Raw genomic sequence first — 19,006 nt, forward strand, 5'->3', positions numbered from 1 at the left:
CCCGGACCTCTCTTCATCGAGGCTACCCCTGCAGCCTCACCACTGCCAAACCCTTAGCACTGACACCCAGTACAACAGTGTGTATTTTTAATAATTCAATGAAACTTCAGTCAGAAGGCCAAAGGAGGGCAGACGGAAAGGCAATCGAGTTGATCAGTTCTCAGAGGACTCAGGCAGATGACACCTTATGGTCACACTTGAGACCCAGCTTTCTCTTGCCTGTTCTTCACTGCTGCCGTACCTACTGCTCTAGTTATGGGATGGCATGTTGCTGGATACCATGGTAGTTCTTTTCTGTCAGGCTTACAGTCTTGGAAGACCTGGAGCTCCAGGATGCAACGTGTCAGGCAGGAGGGAGCATTTTCAGCTACAGACTGCAGTGGAGTGAAGTATCTGACTAATCACAGTGGGAGAAAGTGTTTGGGACCATGGCAGGGAGCATAGGTAAACCTGTGAAGCACTCCAAAGGAGAAGACAGGCAAGATACTGTCATGGTCTTCTAACACAGAACCATTTGAGTAGAGCATCTAGTCAAACACTGCAATTGCGTAGATATGTCCATGATAAAGTGGCATGAATTACTAAGAATCTGGGATATGGTTCATGACTTAGTCCATAGAAACACTCCTATGGACATCAGAGGGATTTTGATCAGCAGCCGTTTCTTGGTTCGGTTTGCCCAGAGGCCTAACTGCACGTTGTGTAAAGTTCTGTGTTTTACAAAAAAGAATTGCACTGTTCCACTCCTTCACAAACTTCCAGGAACTTCTGGAACATGTTGTTTCCTGTGGCATGAGGATCTGATTATATAATGCTCTGCGTTACGATGTATTTGCATGTTATTTTGCAAGCACAGTTGAGCTTGTTCTGAACTGACAGAAAGCCATGTGATCCAGCTCCAACACCGGAATAGTAAGTCCTGCTGACAGTCAAAATGATTTATCCCAGGTTCATTGCCTTCAAAACCACGTTAACTATGGCTGGGTCTCTACTAGAATTGCAACATTGCCAGGGCAGGTCCAAAGCAGAACAGCTGATGTGTTGCTATCTATACTTGAAGACCAGTAGCACACTCTCCAGTACAGTTTTGGCCCATAACTATTAGCAATCTCCCAGACAATTCCCTTGCATAACCCAAAGGTTAGCCTGGGCCAGGAACAATTGTTCCTAAGCAGGTTTAGTGCAGCCTCTTGCAGAACATCTGCTGTGTGAGACATGCTGGGTGAGAGAACACGATATATGACACCCCACCTGGACTCAAGGCTGGAGAGTGATCCCTGATGGAGGCTAATATAACTGGAATCTGTTCAGGAGAAAGAGGCTATGCGCATGTCCAAAGTGCTATGTCAGCACGTTGTTGGAAAGCCTCAGGCTATTGGTAGGTGAGCACACCTGCATGATTCGGGCAGCTCAGGTCTTGAAGGAAGCATGGCATGCCCATGGAGTGCAGTGTCTAAAATAATTACCTGGGGTTTACATGATTATTGTGCTATGTTGATGCGGTGACCCTGGCCCCGTCCTGGGTAGCTTGGTTGGCATTTAGCTCAGGTGCGATGTGAGTTGTGTTCCCTGCTGCCATGTAGGATGCCCTCAGTCCTCTGCTAGGTCTCAGAAACCGCAGGAGTGGAAACACTGCATGAGCTACATAATTCTACCTTCCTCCCAAAAATTCAAGCAGAAACATTTAGTCAGGTTTGGTTGTGCAAAACAGACTCCAGCTCCAGAAACCACACTGCAGGTATGTGCTTCCAGCACCATTTAAGCCCTGATTTTGTGTTTATCACTCTGGAATTAGTAGATGATTTAAAATTCCTGAATAAAGTTTTGGCAAAAGCAATAGGACTGCTATTATATTAGTTCGTTTTTTTTATCCCACGAGGGCTGCAGTAGTAAATATAGGAAAATGCTAATCCTCTTGAGGAATTGACTTGTGAGCTATTTTAGCTTGTATTATTGTCTTGGTTTGAAAAGACAGGTGTCTGTGGAGGAAGGCAGGAGCCTCCCTTGAAATGGAGAGTGTAACCCCCTTCCCTCCAAACTATTATAATTTTGAAATTAACGGGCCTTCAGGCAAAGATATGGGGAATAGGAATAACAGTTCTTTACTAATATATATATATGTATATAACACAAGGCAGGGAAAAAACAAACAACCCACTAGTTTACACTGACAAGAGTCAGGAATACAACCTGACACCCTGTTAGGGTGGCAGTAGCAGTCCGATAAGATGCTGGCTGCAGTCCTCCTGAAGTGATGAGTGTAGTTCTGTGGAAGCAGCGATCAGGTAAAAGAGTCTGGTCTTCCTCCGAAGGTCCAGTGTTCGGCAGGTAGCTCTTGTCCTCTGGAACTCCAGTGGGGGGAAAAGCTCCTCTGGGAATCCAGTGGAAGAAAAGCCGCTAGGGTGTTCAAAATCTCCGTTTTTATTTGGCATGGACTGCTTGGCTCCTTCCCCCCCCCTCCCCGGGCGGAGCATCTCACAATGGGATGGGGAGTCGTGAGGCAGTTCCTTGATGGGCCATTAACAGGAGATAGCCCAGGAGCGAGTTACCGATGGGTCAGGCGATAAGGCATTGTTGTGCCCATTGACAGGAGATAGTCCAGAGGGGGGAGGCAGGGAGCACCGCCCCACCTGGTCTCAACAGCTCCTGAAGATGGTAATAGAATATATTTTTTTTCTTTTGGCACATTTTACACTGTAACCCAGGACAATTATCATGAAAAATGTATTGGCCACAATATCAAACAATCCTCAGTTGACCTCTCAGACCTGAGATATTCTGTAAGTCTTCTTCAGGATGTGCTGGATTCAGTTAGGTCCAAAGTTACCTTTCTCTTTACATGTATGAAAGATGTCTCTTTGTACAGTAGGGTCTCAGGGAATGACCCCATGAGTCACTGTCATTTTACTAAACATACAGAAATTCGGTTTCCTTGAATAAAGGTGAAAGCAATCACAGCAGTTCTATCCCTTGAGACAGACACTTGTCTTCTTGATTCTCTCTAGAGTCTTCTGTGTCTATTACTGCTTCAAAAGTGGACAAGGAAAAAAATCCTTTGGGAATAATAACCTTGTAGATAACGGGCTGGTTACCCTTGTGATGAACATCTTGGCAGCATAGATAGCCAAATATAAATTATTACCTGGGTAGTATTTTATTTCTAAACAAGCCTAACCCCACAATATCAAAGCAGTCTCATTCACATATTTCATGTTTCACCCTGAACATCCTTCACTACAGATTGCTTAACTCATTACTTTTCAAACAAAGCTACTCTAGAGTAACATGGGAATTGAAAGCTGTAGAAACAAAGGATAAAAGAGTTCTGCAAGTTTTATGATGCAAGGCTGTTTCTCTTCTTGGTTCCTTTGCAAATGTAGTACGAGACCATAAGAAATGAATCTAATTTGGTAAGCTTTGATTGTTCTTGATTTCAAAGGCACAGATTCTCAGCTCTTCAATAGAAAGGCTATTTTTAACCTGTTTGCTCCTCAGTTTCCCCCTTTTAAAAAGAAAGCCATTAAGGACTCCCCACTTTGCAAGAATTCCATTTACAAAGCTAAATTGTCTAACAATTGCAAGATATGCTGTGATCCTGCTGTAGAAGATGCTATGCCAAGGAAGCTGCAAAATCATATTACAATGCTTACAAATGCAGGGAAGAGGGAACGGAAACAGAATCAGCAGTCTGGGTGACAGGTTATCTGCAAACAGAATGTGAGGGAGAAGGACGTCTTTGGCGAGTAATTTGCTTCCCCATCTGAAGGTTTATACCTGCTGGTGATGCCAGCTCAATGTTTGTTCCATACAACAATATGAATTGTTCGATTTGAAGATCTATATGATAATTTTAAAATGTTTTTCACATCATTATTTCAGATGGAGATGGGACCTCATTAACGTACATGCTATTGTCACAGGATGGGGATGAGCATTTGGAATATGCCAGTTTAGGGCAATGTATCATTGCTGTAACGAGCACATTACTGTAACATCATTAATAATGCTTGTCACAATAACGTGCTTTATTTATGTATGAAGCATAATATCTGGAACCCAGGCTGCAGTGGAAGGTAACAAGCCCAACCAAGAGAAAGTCCTGACGAGGTCGCTCATTGGTGATTACTCTGTCCAGGAAGGGCTACATTCTTACACCTACTGGCAGGTTTTCATTAACATTCTAATAGTTCAGAAATAAATTTCCAAATTATCCTAATAGTCTGATGATAATGTTTTTGAATAGGATTTTTGTCTCCTGCTATGACATATTTTTCTCCACCCGCTAGTAACAATGTAAGACTGAAGATAAAAACCTTGTGTGGTTTTTGTACATTTCAGTGTTTAACACTGCATGAAATGATCTCTGATAGAATCATGTGCTGAGAATGTTTCTTATTAATATGATATCACCAAAAATGTCTGCCTTATTCCTGCACAGCTCAGTTTTCTTTTGACCATCCTGAGTTTCTCATTGCAGGGATTTGTGAAACTGAACTTACTAACTATCACTATGGTGATAATGTCAGGAGACAAGCAGCTGCCACTCCCAGTTATGAATGTTGCATGACAACCCCCAGAAAGAGCATTTAGAATATTATATAAAAGTGAAGGAAATACATTTTTTACTACTCACTACACTTCCTTCTGCCTCTGCCCTTTTCCCCCAGCCAGCTCAGGGCTGGGCTGTCCATCACCCTTGGCACTGCCCCCACCGGTCAGGTGGTGGCTGTGTCACAAGGAGTTGGTGACACGGGCACTCAGGACGAGTATAAAAAGGGCTGCACGGTGAGCTGGCCCAGACTGGAGGCGAGCAGCTGGGTGAGCGAGGGCTGAGGCAAGAGGGCAGGGAGGATGGAAGGGCGGGCTGCTGCCCTTCCAAGAGCTGGGCCCGGGCAGGGAGGTGGGGGTTGCCCGTGGCACAGCAGAGGGTGGCTGCTCCTCCTTTGTCTTCTAAACTGGAGGCTCACCTGAGGAAACAACCAGACCATGCCACGCTCCTGTCCTCAGCCACTCAGCCAGACAGATTTGTTACTTTCTACAAGGATGCTGACATAAATAAAGATAAGGAATCAAAAATTACACCAGCTCCTGGCGCCAACCCCAATGATGTAGTGGCCACGTCATGGTGGTCAGCAAGCTGGCAGTGGCCCATGTCACCGTGGGGCTGGTGGCACAGCCAGCCCAGGATGGGTGTCTCCTGGCTGCCTGGGAGATTTGGGACTGGCATCCTTGGCCTGAGGCTGGGAGAGCCCCAGGCAGGGTGGCAGGGGCTGCCCAGGGGGAGGGAAGGTGGCTGCTCTCGTGGTTGATGTTACCCTGTCTTTTACAGCCGCAGCCCATATTGCAGCACAGTCTCTCAGGCAGCTGGAAGCTCCCCACAGCCATGGATGAGGGGAGCTCTGCACCACCCACCCTCTCTCTGTGAAACTTCTCTCAAAAATAAACTTTTCTGATTCATGAACCCATTGGCTGCTTCCTGCTTGTGTGGTCTTTGGGGGGAAACGTGTTCGTAGCCATGTACCTCTCTGTAAATCCCTATGTTATACACTGCCTGACAGAAAGGAAGCGGGCAGCCCATCAGAGGATGCTCTGAGGTGATGGTTTCTAAACGTGACAACTGTCCGATCACAGCAGGAAACAGTATGAAACATGTGGGGATATGACTTCATCAGCAACAGCAATCTCCGTGTATGCAGCGGGCAAGGCCTTCCTGTTGTCATCTACTTCTGGGAAAGCTGTAAGGGGTGGCTGGTCCTGCCAGCCAGCCACAGGCCAGGATGAAAACACGTGGGCCGTGAGACTATCCGAAATGCCGACTATGTACCCCAAAATGGCATCTGAAACAACACGGTGGCCCCTGTGAAGGTTGTGGGAGGGGACTTCCCACTCCCAGACCCTTCTAGCACCAACAGGAAGGAGTGGCTGGTGTCGAGACATGGCCATGAGCCAGCCACAGAGCATATGAAATCGAGCGGGTCCCATTTTACAAAAGGGCAGCTCAGTGCCATTTCCAAGAGCAAAGCGTCATGTCCTTCAGCCAGCGGGGTGAGGCAGGACACAGTCTGTGGGCTCCACACAGACCTCGCCACTGGGTCAACTGTTGCTCAGGGCATGGACCGCATGTTCTGTGCTCTGTCCCTGGGAATCTTCACCTGAGGCCACTGCAGGAAAACATCTCACCGCCTTGTCTGTTTTCTCTTAAAAAACAGCCATGAGCCATGGAATTCCCTACAATTTCACCTAAAGGTGCACACAGCTGCTATTCTGAATTTATTGATTGAAATATTACCATATATTGCATCAAATCCAGGACAGGCTTAGTATTACTAAAGATTTTTTTCCCAATATTTCGTTATATAGATACCTTAAATTTAAATTCTTGAATTTTCTTAAATTCTGAGAAAATTATAAATCAAAGTCAATGACGCTGATACTGGCATCTTAGTAACTTCTCAAACTCTTGGGAAAACCTAAGCTTTGACAAAGTGTATAAGTGCATTTTTTATGTTTCTGATGTCTCTGGAGTAGACTATGGCCATGAGAGCCAGCATAGCACTCTTTTAATTTCCATCTAATAGAATCTCATTTGCTCCCCTTCTGTAATTATTATTATTATTATTTGAATCAATGAGATTGCTAATCAGACAATATGATGCAACTAATGTACAGAATTAGAATATTGTCTACATGAGACTCAGAGCCTTAAACTCACTGGTAATTTAAGTACTGTGCTATTGTTTCCTCTCCTTCTGCCCTGATTTTTTGAGGCACACCTCTCCCAGAAGTGTCATGCATAAAAAGAAAGTGCCTAAAAGTAATTTTTTGCAAAGCGAAGCATGACATTCTCATGCTACTCACAAAGTGCTGAGAAAAGATACTGGTTTATCATAGGAAGAGTAATATAAAAAGATCTGTCATGATAAGTATTAGTCATGTGGCCACGCTTGAAGATGTTAATGTAACACAAGGCCAGGTGCAGCATAGAGCTCAGGGGGTTGGGCTGGACTGGGCTAAATGGACAGCCTCCTTGCCCCAGTCTGTCACCTGAGTATACTACTGCAAAGGAGAGTTTTTAATTCAATTTGAAACACAATCCTTCCTCAGAGTGAAAACCTGATTCAAATGCCATACAGTTCAAGGTTAAGATACCACTCATGAGTGACACTGACCGGTGATGCATAAAGTACCAAAACCACTAAAAAGCACAGTTAGCCTCAACTCAATGACTTTTCAGAAACCACAAAATCAAGTCACTTCATCACATTATAAATGCCAGGTCTTTCAGTTCCAGCCTGGTCTGTGAAGCTGACGTATTTCTGTGGTACCAAGCTGGGCTTTCACAGTCCTTGTATGACTGATGAACCTATTTTCCCTTATTCCTGATCGGTATTTTCATATTTAACTATCTTTACACTAAATGCCTCAACAGATATACAGGGCTTAATCATAACATACCAAATAGTTGATTCAAGTGATAAATTCTTAAGGCTGTTTTTGGTGCAAACCATTTCAGTGGACCACATCTTTTATGATCCAGACTACCACAGATGCTTATTTTGTGCCAGAGACCCTGAAAACATTGCATGCCATGTCTGTTAAAAGCACTGGTAAACCAGCACAGAATGGATGGAGAAGTCATTAGAGGTGAGACTCACCTTAATCTCATGTAGATATGTACGATGCAAGCTTCTCACCTTCTGAAGCAAGCTTCCTTTTCAGTTAGCAGAGCATGACATTGTAGTGGGTGTCTGTCATTGTAGTGGGCCACTTCAGCAGGAAGAACGGGTGGATGAGGCCTTCTAGAGGCAGCTTGAAGTGGCCTCGTGTTCTCCAGCCCCAGCCTTCATGCAGGACTTCAACCACTGCAGTGTCTGCTGGAGAAATACCACAGCAGGGCTGTGTTTGGAGAAACAAACCAGAGGTGCTACCAGCAGCTGGGCATGTCGGAGATCCCAAACGCCTTACAAGGGAGAGTGACAATTGCTCCAAAGTGACTGAAAAAAGTCCGGACTGCAGCAGTCCCCTCCTCAGCTACCATTACCTAGATGGACTTGTGATATTTTCAGCTATAAATCCCCCCATTTTTTCTCATCAGCCTTGATACTTCGTCTCCAACTGGGCCAAACCCATCCTGGTTCTGTCTCAATTTCCTGCCCTGGCCCGGCGGGTCCCGCTCAAGGCTCAGGGGCTCAGAGGCCTGAGGAGCGCCTGGTGCCATCTCAACGTCGCGGAACGGAGCGCTCGGGAGGGGCCTCGACACCGCCACCCCCAGGCCTGCAGGGAGGGCCGGGCGGGTCGCTCCGCGGGGTTGCTGCGGCTGGGCCCCGGGGCGGGACAGCGGCTGGCGGCAGACCAAGCGTGGCCGTACCCGCGGGGCTGTCCCGGTGGCTGGCGGCAGCGGGGCGGGATGGCGGGGCCGTGCCGAGTGCGGGACCGGTCGGCTCCCGGCGCTGAGCGCTCGCCTCCTCCGTGAGCGCCTAAAATGTTCCTGGCATGCGAGGCCAGGAGAGATGCACTGAGGAGCGGGGCACTTTTCCAACAGCTCCGCCGAGAGAGCCAGTGGCACAGCGCGGCTCCGCAGCCCGCCGCTCTTCTCGGCTTCCTCGAGCCAGCCCAACCGCCATGCAGCGAGGCAGGGTAAGGGGCTGCGGTCAGGGGCAGGGGGGCCCGGGGGGAAACGCCCCGACCACCCGGGCTGGGGGGCTCCGGGGTGCAGCGGTTGGGGGGGGGGGGGGGGGGGCGCGGCCGGTCCCAACCCCACTGACGGCGGCGTCGTTGCAGGTGCGGGCGGCGCTGGCGGCGCTGCTATGCGCGGCGCTGCTCCCGGTCGGCCCGGAGGCCGTCAAGGCGCCCAAGCGGCCGGCGCGGACCCGGACCTGCGGCGAGCGTCCAGAGGAGCTGCTGGAGCAGCTGTACGGGCGGCTGGCGGCGGGCATGCTCAGCGCCTTCCACCACACCCTGCAGCCCGAGCCGGCGGGCCGTCAGCACAACGCCAGCTGCCCGGCCGGGGGCCGGCCCGCCGGCGACAAGAGGTTCCGGCTCCCCGTCAACCTGCGCAGCGCCTCGCCCTGGGCCTACAGGTGACTGCGGGGCAGCGGCGGGACGGGGGGCTCCAGCCGCGCCGAGGGGCGAGGCGGTGCCAGGGTCCCGGCGGGCTGAAGAGAGCCGGTTCCCTTTGTGGGACCCGCCGTGCTACGCCTGCTCGGGGGCTTCACCGCCTTTTCCCGCGCGGTGCCGTGAGGGTGGTTCGGCAGGCGCCGGTCCTGAGGGGCGGCTGCTGCGGGCAGCAGCAGCCTGAGGGAAAGGTGTTAAAATAGACGTCTAAATAGGCAGATGGAAGGTAAATAGGTAAAACCAACTTGTGTGAGGCATATGGCTAACGGGCAGAAAGAGAAAGGAAAAGTGACTGAGGTGGAGCAAGTCGTGAGATGGAGCTCACGCACCCACGCCCACCCAGCCGGGAGCTCAGACCACCCCTCAGAAAGTCACTTCTGCAAATTGTATGTGAAGTTCACCCAGAGGATCCTCAGCAAAGGACCATCACCAAGACAGCCCCCCCTGAGTCTGTGGCAGCCCCAGAGGAACTCAGATGTTTTCCCTGAGATGTGACTCCGGGCACTGCAGTGATGTCTAGAATATATCGGAGTACAGCGTGTGCTCTTCTTACACACCAGCAGAGCTGTATCTTCGCTTAGCCCACTACAAACCCTCCCAAGGGCTTGCTGTCCAGTTTGCTGTAGAAGTGTAGGCAAGGAATGAGTACTTCAATTGTCTACATCTGTGTTTTCAGCCTACGCTTTGCAAACAGCCCTCCCCTGAGGTGGAACAGGGGCTGACAGAATATTTTTAAGGGGGCATAAAAATAACTAAGTAAATCTGTTGTTAGGCTGGTTAATACACAAAACAAGGGTCAGCACTTCTGTAGGGAACTCTGGAAAAGCTTGGACACCACTGATCTAGAACTATAAACCCACTGTGTGGTCGCATTCTCTCTATCAAGTCTTCTGGTAGTTTTGTCTGACTAAGACTTACAGAATTGGGTTCTCTGTTTTCAGCTTTCTGTAAAGACACTGCAGACAACAAGAAGCTAAAACACGCACAAACTTAAAAGGAACTGACTTTCTTGCTACTTGCTATACATTATCCTTCATATATAGCTCGATGCAGTTACTATGTATTCAGCAAACCTAAATATCTCCTTGTTAGTGATCTCCAATAAACATTTATTTTGTGGCATGGGTTTTGCCTGCTTTTAGCTTAAGAAATAGTCCTACTGAGAGAAAAACAGTTTATTTGCTCAATAACCCTTTCATAAACAACATATTTTTAGAAGTAGTATTTTTAATATACCTTTTCTGTAAGCAGGCTGAGGATTTTTTAAAACTACCTAAACGTGCAAAAAGTATGGTGAACAGAACACCTACCATTAGGCTCAGGTATTTTTTTGTATTGGTTTTGCCAAATACTAGTGGCCTGAAAACAGTGCCTGCCATGCTTACATCTCGGGCAGGTATTTATTTTCAGTTGGAGCTCTGTATAGGCTTACTTCGTAACAGAGAACCAGCTGCTATTTGGGGCCTGGCTTACAAAATGTTTATTACAAAACTATAAATCCACTGTATTTTCCATGAAAATGTTTTCAAACAGACTGCTAACCGTTCACATAGAAGTAACTTCATGACATCTCCAAGCTAGAAATTGTAAAAGATAGTGAAAAAAAAAGTGTTACGCTGTTAAAGGCAAAACCTAAAATTATTTTTAGAGGAAAAATTATTTCTCTAGGGTGAAGAGGCTTGAGTATACTGTCTAGTTAACAGATCTCATTTACAGCTTTTTTTTCTTGATTGCATTTTTACTGTATCATTAGTGTGCAATGAGATGGCAACAGACATTGCAGCATATGTAATGAAAGTGTAAAATACAATTGCTCATTATGAACAGTAATGTGCATTTGCTTTTACAACCTGCTGTTTCATAGATTTTGAGGCCAGATAAAAGCTTTACGAAGATCTGCTGTGATCTGTGGTGGTCACCCAGTTACCCTGGAAGCAAGCTCCCAAATCCCGTTAGAGCTACCCTGCGTCTTTAAAAAGGACATGCAACTGTCCATTAAAGATTGCAAGTAATGGCACATTACATCTTGTCAATGGTTAACCAATTTCACTTACACGAACCAAACAATTTCTCCTCCACGGCAGGGGTGTTATTCTGAAAAACTGCATAGAGGTCTCTTCTGTAATACAGAACTTCCTTGACAAGCCTACTTATATTTAATTCCTTTAATCTCTCCTAATAAATTGCTTCCCTTCACTCACTCGTTGCTGACTCCTGAACTGCCTCCTGAATCACCAGAGTTGTTCCAGTAATGAATGCCCAGAAATGAATTCACTGTAGGCAGACCCCTCTTGTACCCCTAATAGGACACCCCTCAAAGCATGAATTTGTTTACTGGAAACTTGCATCAAGATGCCTGCCCCGTTTCAGCATGTCTCACAGACATCCGGCTCTCCAACTTCTTTTCTGCCCCTAAAGAGTTACAGTGCAATTGATTTCTGCTCTGTGCATAAAGGATCTTTTTTCTTTTTTGACCTGCATTTTAATGTCTGAGATACCTCGTGCTGTTTCTCTGTCTTCATTGGTGTTGCAGCAGTTCCCGTTCTTACCATCTGCAGATTTCATTAACATACTGTTTATACTCCCTATTCCAGGTCATTAATAATAAAGATATTAAGTCTGGCTCTACTTACCTTCCCCTGCATATCTCCCTAGGCACCTGTTCCCAGCTGTTTAACGCTGCTTCTTGTAATTCTTCTGCTCACATAACCGTTCAGTTCAAGTCAACTGAAATTTTTTCCTATCAGCATTTGTGAGAAAGAGTCAAATATATTACTTGGAGATCTACATATAACGTTCACCCTACTGCATCTCATACATCCAAGTTTATCATTCTATTTAGTGTGTAAGAATTAGGTTTGATTGGCTCAAAAGTACAGATAATCCTTGTGTGGCTTCTTTCCTTTTCTTTGTTCTGTGCTTCCTATTTATTTTCTGTTACTTGGTCTTTAATTTGGTTATACAAAAGTCAAGACTTACATCATTTTTGGCTTGCTACAACCCAGAGGTACAGGAGTTGCACATGGATTGCACCACAGATCCATCTGGTCCACGATCCTGCTGCTGGCAGCAATCAACAGTTGGTATTTGAGGTAAAAGTTAGAGAAAGGATTTTAGTTCATCTACCTGATACTGAAATTCCATCCTGATGGCCACAGGAGATCAGTATATAACTCAGAACACAAAGTTTAATCACATGAATCGCTCTTCACCCCGCAGAGCTATAAAGAGGCAGCAGAGTTCCCCAAATTCAGTTGAGTGGAATGAAATCTTAAGCATACTGGCTTTGCTCAGCACTTCAGGAAGCTGGTCTAAGAATGACCCAGGTTTGTTAAAAAATAGAGCCAGCGGCAGAAGCTCTGCCATGAAATCATCAGGCTGACTGTGTGCCCATTTGTGACATCTACCCAGGAGCTTGCTTGTCCTTTTTCATAGTATTACATGGACAGCTGATGAAATCCAGAAAGCCTGCTTGTACAAGGAGGCATGGGAAAAGGCCGTGGTCTTGGCTGTTGCTATGGCTCGCAGTTGCTTCGCAGGAATTAGTGATACAGGTTGTCTTATCACCCATGGCTCCCTGCCAACAGCAGGGATGGGTGGGTGCTGCTTCTTACAAATTACAGAAGCCATAATCATGGTGAACGCAGGCAGAGCTCCAGAGATGCACACACAAGGTGCTCAGGGACAAGAGCCATTCTAAAAAGGATTAATTTTAAATGCATGCTTAAAACGTTTGGAGGGTCTGATCATAAAGCTCAGAGTAGTGGTTGAAAAATCTAAACCCACTGAAGTCGACAGCATGTTTACAGGCAGTGTAGATTTGTGATCCCATTCATGGTGCTGCAGAGCCCAGATGCCATTCGTTAACCAGCTGTGTACATCAGCCTTATTTTTATTCTGTTGTGTTAAAGTTATAGTAACGTTCATACCTAGCTTGTAGGAATACATTCCGAGTCTTCTGCAAACACACTTCTACACAAATTTAGCCAAAACTCTTTATGTGTATTCAAGGAGGCATTCCCATTTCTGAATTTCCAAATCTCATGGCTTCTGTGTCTGTCTCTGGAGCCTAATCCTGCATTTACTAAGGGTTAGTTACAGAATTGAACTTTTATTGTCAGTGTTGATCTGATCATGAACTCCCATGTTAGCTAGTCCCCCTCTCAATCATTGCCCAGATTGTTTTTTCCGCTTTTCAAAAACCAGTTTCAGTTGATAAGCATCCTTGGTTTAGTGCTCATCTACATAAAATCTTAGTAAAAGTAATACAGGCAAGTCTTTTTTTACTGGTAAAAGCCAATCTTGTCTGTAGTGCTCTTGAAAAAAGTCATACAAGAGGGCTTTCCTTTAAATAATACTCCAATGATTTTCAAGGACCTTATCCAAGATGTTTTCCAGGATTTAACATCACCATGCGGCACAGTGTGCATATCCCAAAGATGCAGCCGAGGGAAAGAATACAAGGGGATGCAGAACTGCCATCCTTTTTGTTTGAGTACATGTTCATACGACTCTTCAGAAAATGGGTTGGCACTAGGCTATTTTATGCAAGCAGTGTACTTACCGCCTGCATATCAAACAAACTAAGCATAATGCGAAAAAAGGACACCTGCTGTAGAGAAATAAATGTCTTGCCAAGAGGGAAAAACAAGTTGTTAGCTCTTAATCCTGTAAGTATTTCAGAGTACAAAGTGAAAGGATGATGATCTGCTTATTAGACTTCTGATAACATCCAGCTGTTTTCTGAAGAGTCAGCTGTACCTGTCTGCCCTGGCAGGGCATCTGACCCACTGGATTTAGAAGCTTGGAAACTATGAAGTGATAATATTATTAAAAATACTGCATATGAAAGTAGCAGTAAAGGACAAGGCAGATTAAGTCTCTGCAAGAGTTTTACCTCTGACAGAAACTTTTCTCTTGAGTTTCCAGGCTTAGTATGTAAATGGCAGGAAGTTTGTTTTTCAGTGGGAGCTCTCAAAGCACTCGTAGGGTCATAAGGAAAAGCAGCCTAGAACTAGTCACACTTCATTAGCAGTTCCAGTTCACTACAAACCTGCTTCTTGTTCCAGCAGATTGAAACACAGCAGCCCGGCATAGCTCACTGCTCCTGTCATTTGTAAATCAGGAGCGCTGGCTCGGCAGAGTCAGCTTTAAATCCCAGTAACCCGAGTTCACAGAACAAGGGCAACTCTCACCAAAATGGCTGGGCTGTCTAGTTTGCAGCAGTGGCCTCAGCAAATGACACAAGGATGCTGGGGACACTTGGGTGCCAGTGGAAAGTTGCAATTTTCTGGTCCTTCACCACTCTTCCCAGCTGCTTCTGTTGTGTCCACCCCAGTTGGGTGCATCCTTCACTATGTGTAGGAAAGAGTCAGTGGGAACTTGGAGCATGTGTTTTACCTGATGAATTAACCAATCAGCCATGTTTGCCCTGTTCTAGGAGAAGGCATAAAAACATGACTTGGAGTGCTTGGAGTAACAGAGACACAGCAGCTGAGGCCATGGTCATGAGTGATTATGTTCAGTACATGCAAACAGAGGAAGCAGGTCACACAACTAGGTTACTGGTGTCTGTTAGTGGTTCAGACCCAAAGCAGTCTGGGCTGCCTAGAAAGATAAAAATGAGGCTTTAGTTATATGGCCTTCCTTAACAGGTTTGAGCTGAAGATGCAGAACCTTGGATATGGCTCCGAAGTTTAGCGACATTTGAGTTCAGCATTTGATTTCAAGAGACATTACTTAGAGCCTTCAGCCTTAAAGTTCTGGTCTGGATGCAAAACCACGTCTATATTTTGGATCCATCTATGCGTTTGGGTCCTCTCTGATTCCTTCTAATCCTCACATGGTGGAGTAGAGGTATCTACAACAAACTCAGCAATGTAAGAGATTTTTCTGTGGGAAGTAGAAAACCACACCACACCACCCTTCAAAAAAACCCCTCATTTATACCTGACTTTTGCCATGTGGGAATTTGGAAGGGAAGTTTGTTGTAGACCATGATTCCAGCGACAGTGTTCTCTTGTTACTAGTGAAAACTCTTATGTTTCCATCCAGAAGCATATTCGTGCTTTCCAGTAACATCATAAACCAGGTGCTAGAGATAATACAGTAGAGGAAATACCAATGACTTGACATATGGCATGTTTAACAATCCACCACTGAAATTATTCACATAAGTTTGAAATGGGAATGTGTCACAGTAGAAAAGCCTGTATTCCACTCTCTTCCCTTCTGCTGGCTACCAGACATTTTATTTCACATTGGTGTGAGATCCTGTAACATGAAGGTATTTCCTGGGGAAAGTAAGCATGTATAAATGGGACAGAGAAGCTTTGCAAAAAATATCTGTGACATCACAGATGTCTGGCTGTGAGAGAACTGTTCAGATTTTTCTGTAAAAAAAAAAAGTCTCTTTTCTTTGATGACAGGCTAGTCAGGTTTGTGTTTGGCTAAGGCTGGGATCCTAGATGTGTTTTTACCTGATAAACTGGTGATACTTCTGAAAAGGGCAGCTCCCTCCTGCCCCCATCTACAGCTGCTTGTTCATGCTGGCTTGTTTGTGTGTATGTGACAAGACAGCTGAGGACCAAATCCAGTTGAAGGACCAAAATCCAGTTTTTGATGAAGTTACTCTTCAGTTGAATGAATTCCCTGATCAATCCTATGACCAGAACAGCAGCATCAACCCAGGGGCGGAGGCGAGGGAGAGCCAGGCTGCCTGTTTCAGCAAGCGCAGATTTTGTTGACCAGAATTGACTGTGCAGTCACAACTCGAGGCAGACTTATGCTGCCTCTTCCACAGCTGAAACCCCTTCTCATCTCAGACACTGCCTGAAAAGACAAAAGGCTGACGCTCTGGTACCCAAGGAAGTGGTACAAACACTGGGAAACGCAATTTAGGAATCACTTTAAATCTACTGCAGTTTTCAAAATCAGTTATTTTGAAACTGCTGTGGGAAGGGGGCATTGTATACTCAGTAGTTTGTATCATCCCATAAATAATTATATTGATGACAGGTATTTAATTTATTAATTTTTCTTATGTAGTTGCCCCATTTTGTCTACTGTGTGGGATCAGTAGATCTACTGATCCCAAGTAGAGGGTGCCTTAAAACACAGTGCAAGAATTTTTACTTTTGTTTTGTTTTGGTTTTGCAGCACTTCACATCACAGTAAAGAGTACAGGCTTGAACATTCTCTCTGGTATCAAATCTTTGACTGTTACTCACTTTTTTAGCCTCAGCTGCTGTAATTTCCCATCCAAACACAGGAAATCATTGATTTAGTTCGCAAGAAAAAAAATGCTTTGCTTCACTGTTAGGGAAACTTAGCAAGCAAAGAGGCAGTGAAATAACTGCAGCAGAGCCTCTGGGCAGGCTGGGGACCTCCTTTGGAGGTTTTTAAGAACAGGCTGGACAAACATGGGCAAATACATCTGAGCTTGCCTCATGGAGGCATTTGGATTAGGTCACCTCCCAATGTGTCCTCATGCTGTCTGCCAGCCTGTTCGATTCTTCTGCTGTGCACCGTGTGTAGGTCTAACGGTCTACTGTGTGAACATAAGAGCAGGGGGAAAGAGCAGAAAAGGGTTTTCTGTTACCTGACAGGGGGTAAGTGTTTCTGATAACATACTTGGGGGGTCAGCATCCTCCCAAAGGGGGCGTGGGCTCTGGGGGAGGAGCACGGAGAGGCTGGCGGTGCTTCTGGGCTGAACGCTTCTTCAGCCAAGGAGCGCAGTCATCCCACTACAGCTGGACAGTGCAACCATGCTGAAGCAGGGCTAGTTTTGTAAGTGTGAGAGCAGAAGGTGATCAGGAGGAAGCTTAAAGGTACAGAGAACAGCTGACAGAAGAGTTAAACATAGTTTAAAATCCTCTTTTTCTGGAGACACAAACATCTTTTCTAGAATAATGACACGCAGTTGTAATAATGTACAAGTTACAGCCATGCCCAGCAATTACTTCCAGTATAAGCAGGAAAAGCAGGTGAAGAACAAAGCAACAAATACATCACCACCACAATAAGCAGCATGGCTACACACTCAACTGCCTGTACTCCGCTGTGTACTTAAGTCATTTATTTCAAAAAACAAGCAGACTTTATCAGCTTTTACTCCCTTTGCTTAAAACAATAGCTGTAGGTCAGCCAGGACCTGTATGACTTGAGACCACAGTATCTGTTTGTTTCTGTGTCCAACAACATCCAGAGAGGAATGCTGGAACTTGGACTTTGTTGGTCGAAGCTGTACTTGGGTTACAAGCTTTCCAGCTCCTGCTAATCAGGAATTTCCAGAAACAGAGTATTAATAAGCAAAAAGGAAGGGTCAAACAGCAAACAGTAAGATGACAAAAGATAAAGGCTATACTCTTGAAGCTTTGGGCCAATGCTTTACTTCAAAGTGTAACAGGAGAGGGCAGAAAAAAAACCCCACTAACTTTGCAGTTTATCTTAGTGTGGGCATGCAAATATTACTTTTCGTTGGTTAGAGGAAGAGACAGTGGAAGTGAGTGAGAGAAAGAAATAGAGGGTTCTGCTTTTAAGAGGAAGGCACCTTTATAACCCCAAGTATACTAGGGAGCAAAAACTATTGTGGAAATAATAGTACAATTTAATTCTATTTAAATTATAAAATTTTAAAACATCATGTCATAGCTTCAACAATAATAATGTTAACAAGGATTTGTATCTATTTTTTAAGAACTCAAGGCAGATTAAAAGTTTGAAAATGCCCAAGTGTCCTTTTTAATGCTCTATTTACCCATTCAGTCCAAAATGCAAAACTTAACTCAGCTTAAACCCCTGAATCTCACATTTTAGAAAGCCAGTCACTTCATACTCCATGTGCACCGTAGGACCTGATCAGTTCTATGATTTGTTCATGTTTTTCTTTACGCTTTACAAATAAGAAGCCAGATAGCAACAGCTACAGCTATTTTTCCTGGCAAAGAAAACAAAAACATTATATAAATGTTTATGGTCAAATCACATTATAATAATGTTTTCCAGATGAATATATGTATTTTTAGAGATACTAATGAATCTTTATTATTTGCTTCCCTGTAGAATTTCGTATGATCCCACAAGATATCCTAAATACATTCCTGAAGCATATTGTCTGTGCAAAGGCTGCCTCATGGGGATCTTTGGAGAGGAAAATTTTCACTTCCGCAGCACCCCTGTGTACATGCCAACAGTCATCCTCCGTCGCACGTCCTCATGTGCTGGGGGCCGTTACATCTACACAGAAGATTACGTCACTATCCCAGTGGGCTGCACTTGTGTACCTGAGCAAGAAAAAGAGGCCGAAAGCGTCAATTCCAGCATAGATAAGCAAGAAATGAAGCTGCTGGTAAGCCAGAACAAGCCGTCATCAGAATGAAGAATATATAGAGTCCTGTTACAGTATGGGCTTCCCATCATCATTTCACCACCTCAGGAAACAAACACATTGATTTACCCTCTTTTTCTACTTACTGTTAATTCAGTTATAAGATGGAAGGTTTTGTTCAGTCACTCAGATCATTAGAGAAGACAATTCATATTAAGAACTTTAGTTCATGTAAGTATTTGTTGAAAATTCCAGGGTAGCTTTTTTTTTTTTTTTCTTAGAGCAGAACATTTTATCCTTGCTTATTCTCAGTAAATTTTAGAAGGTGATGCAACTGTAAGACATGCTAGCTATTACTATAGCAGACTACTGGTTGTAGATATTTTTAAGGAATCTCTTATATTCTACTTTTAAATACTCCTATATAAAAATCACATAGCTGCCACACGTGTGCCAAATCAGCAGTTAAAAGGATCGTTTCTCAGGCTGGGAGAGCCTTCCTTTGTATTGCTCCAATATGCAAAATATGCACAGCTCCAAGCAGTAATCTTGGCTGTTACATCT

At 44.9% G+C, this 19,006-nt stretch overlaps 1 protein-coding gene across 1 annotated transcript; it reads left to right on the forward strand.

Moving 5' to 3' along the window:
* Positions 1-8,622: 8,622 nt before the first annotated feature.
* On the forward strand, positions 8,623-18,493 carry IL17D (interleukin 17D). The gene is made up of 3 exons (XM_086481812.1): positions 8,623-8,637; positions 8,782-9,080; positions 18,178-18,493. The coding sequence occupies exons 1-3, from the start codon at positions 8,623-8,625 to the stop codon at positions 18,491-18,493; spliced, it is 630 nt and encodes a 209-aa protein (XP_086337938.1).
* Positions 18,494-19,006: the final 513 nt, after the last annotated feature.

This window comes from Leptosomus discolor, chromosome 1 (assembly GCF_034619465.1).
Source record: "Leptosomus discolor isolate bLepDis1 chromosome 1, bLepDis1.hap2, whole genome shotgun sequence".
Taxonomy (NCBI): Eukaryota; Metazoa; Chordata; class Aves; order Leptosomiformes; family Leptosomidae; genus Leptosomus; species Leptosomus discolor.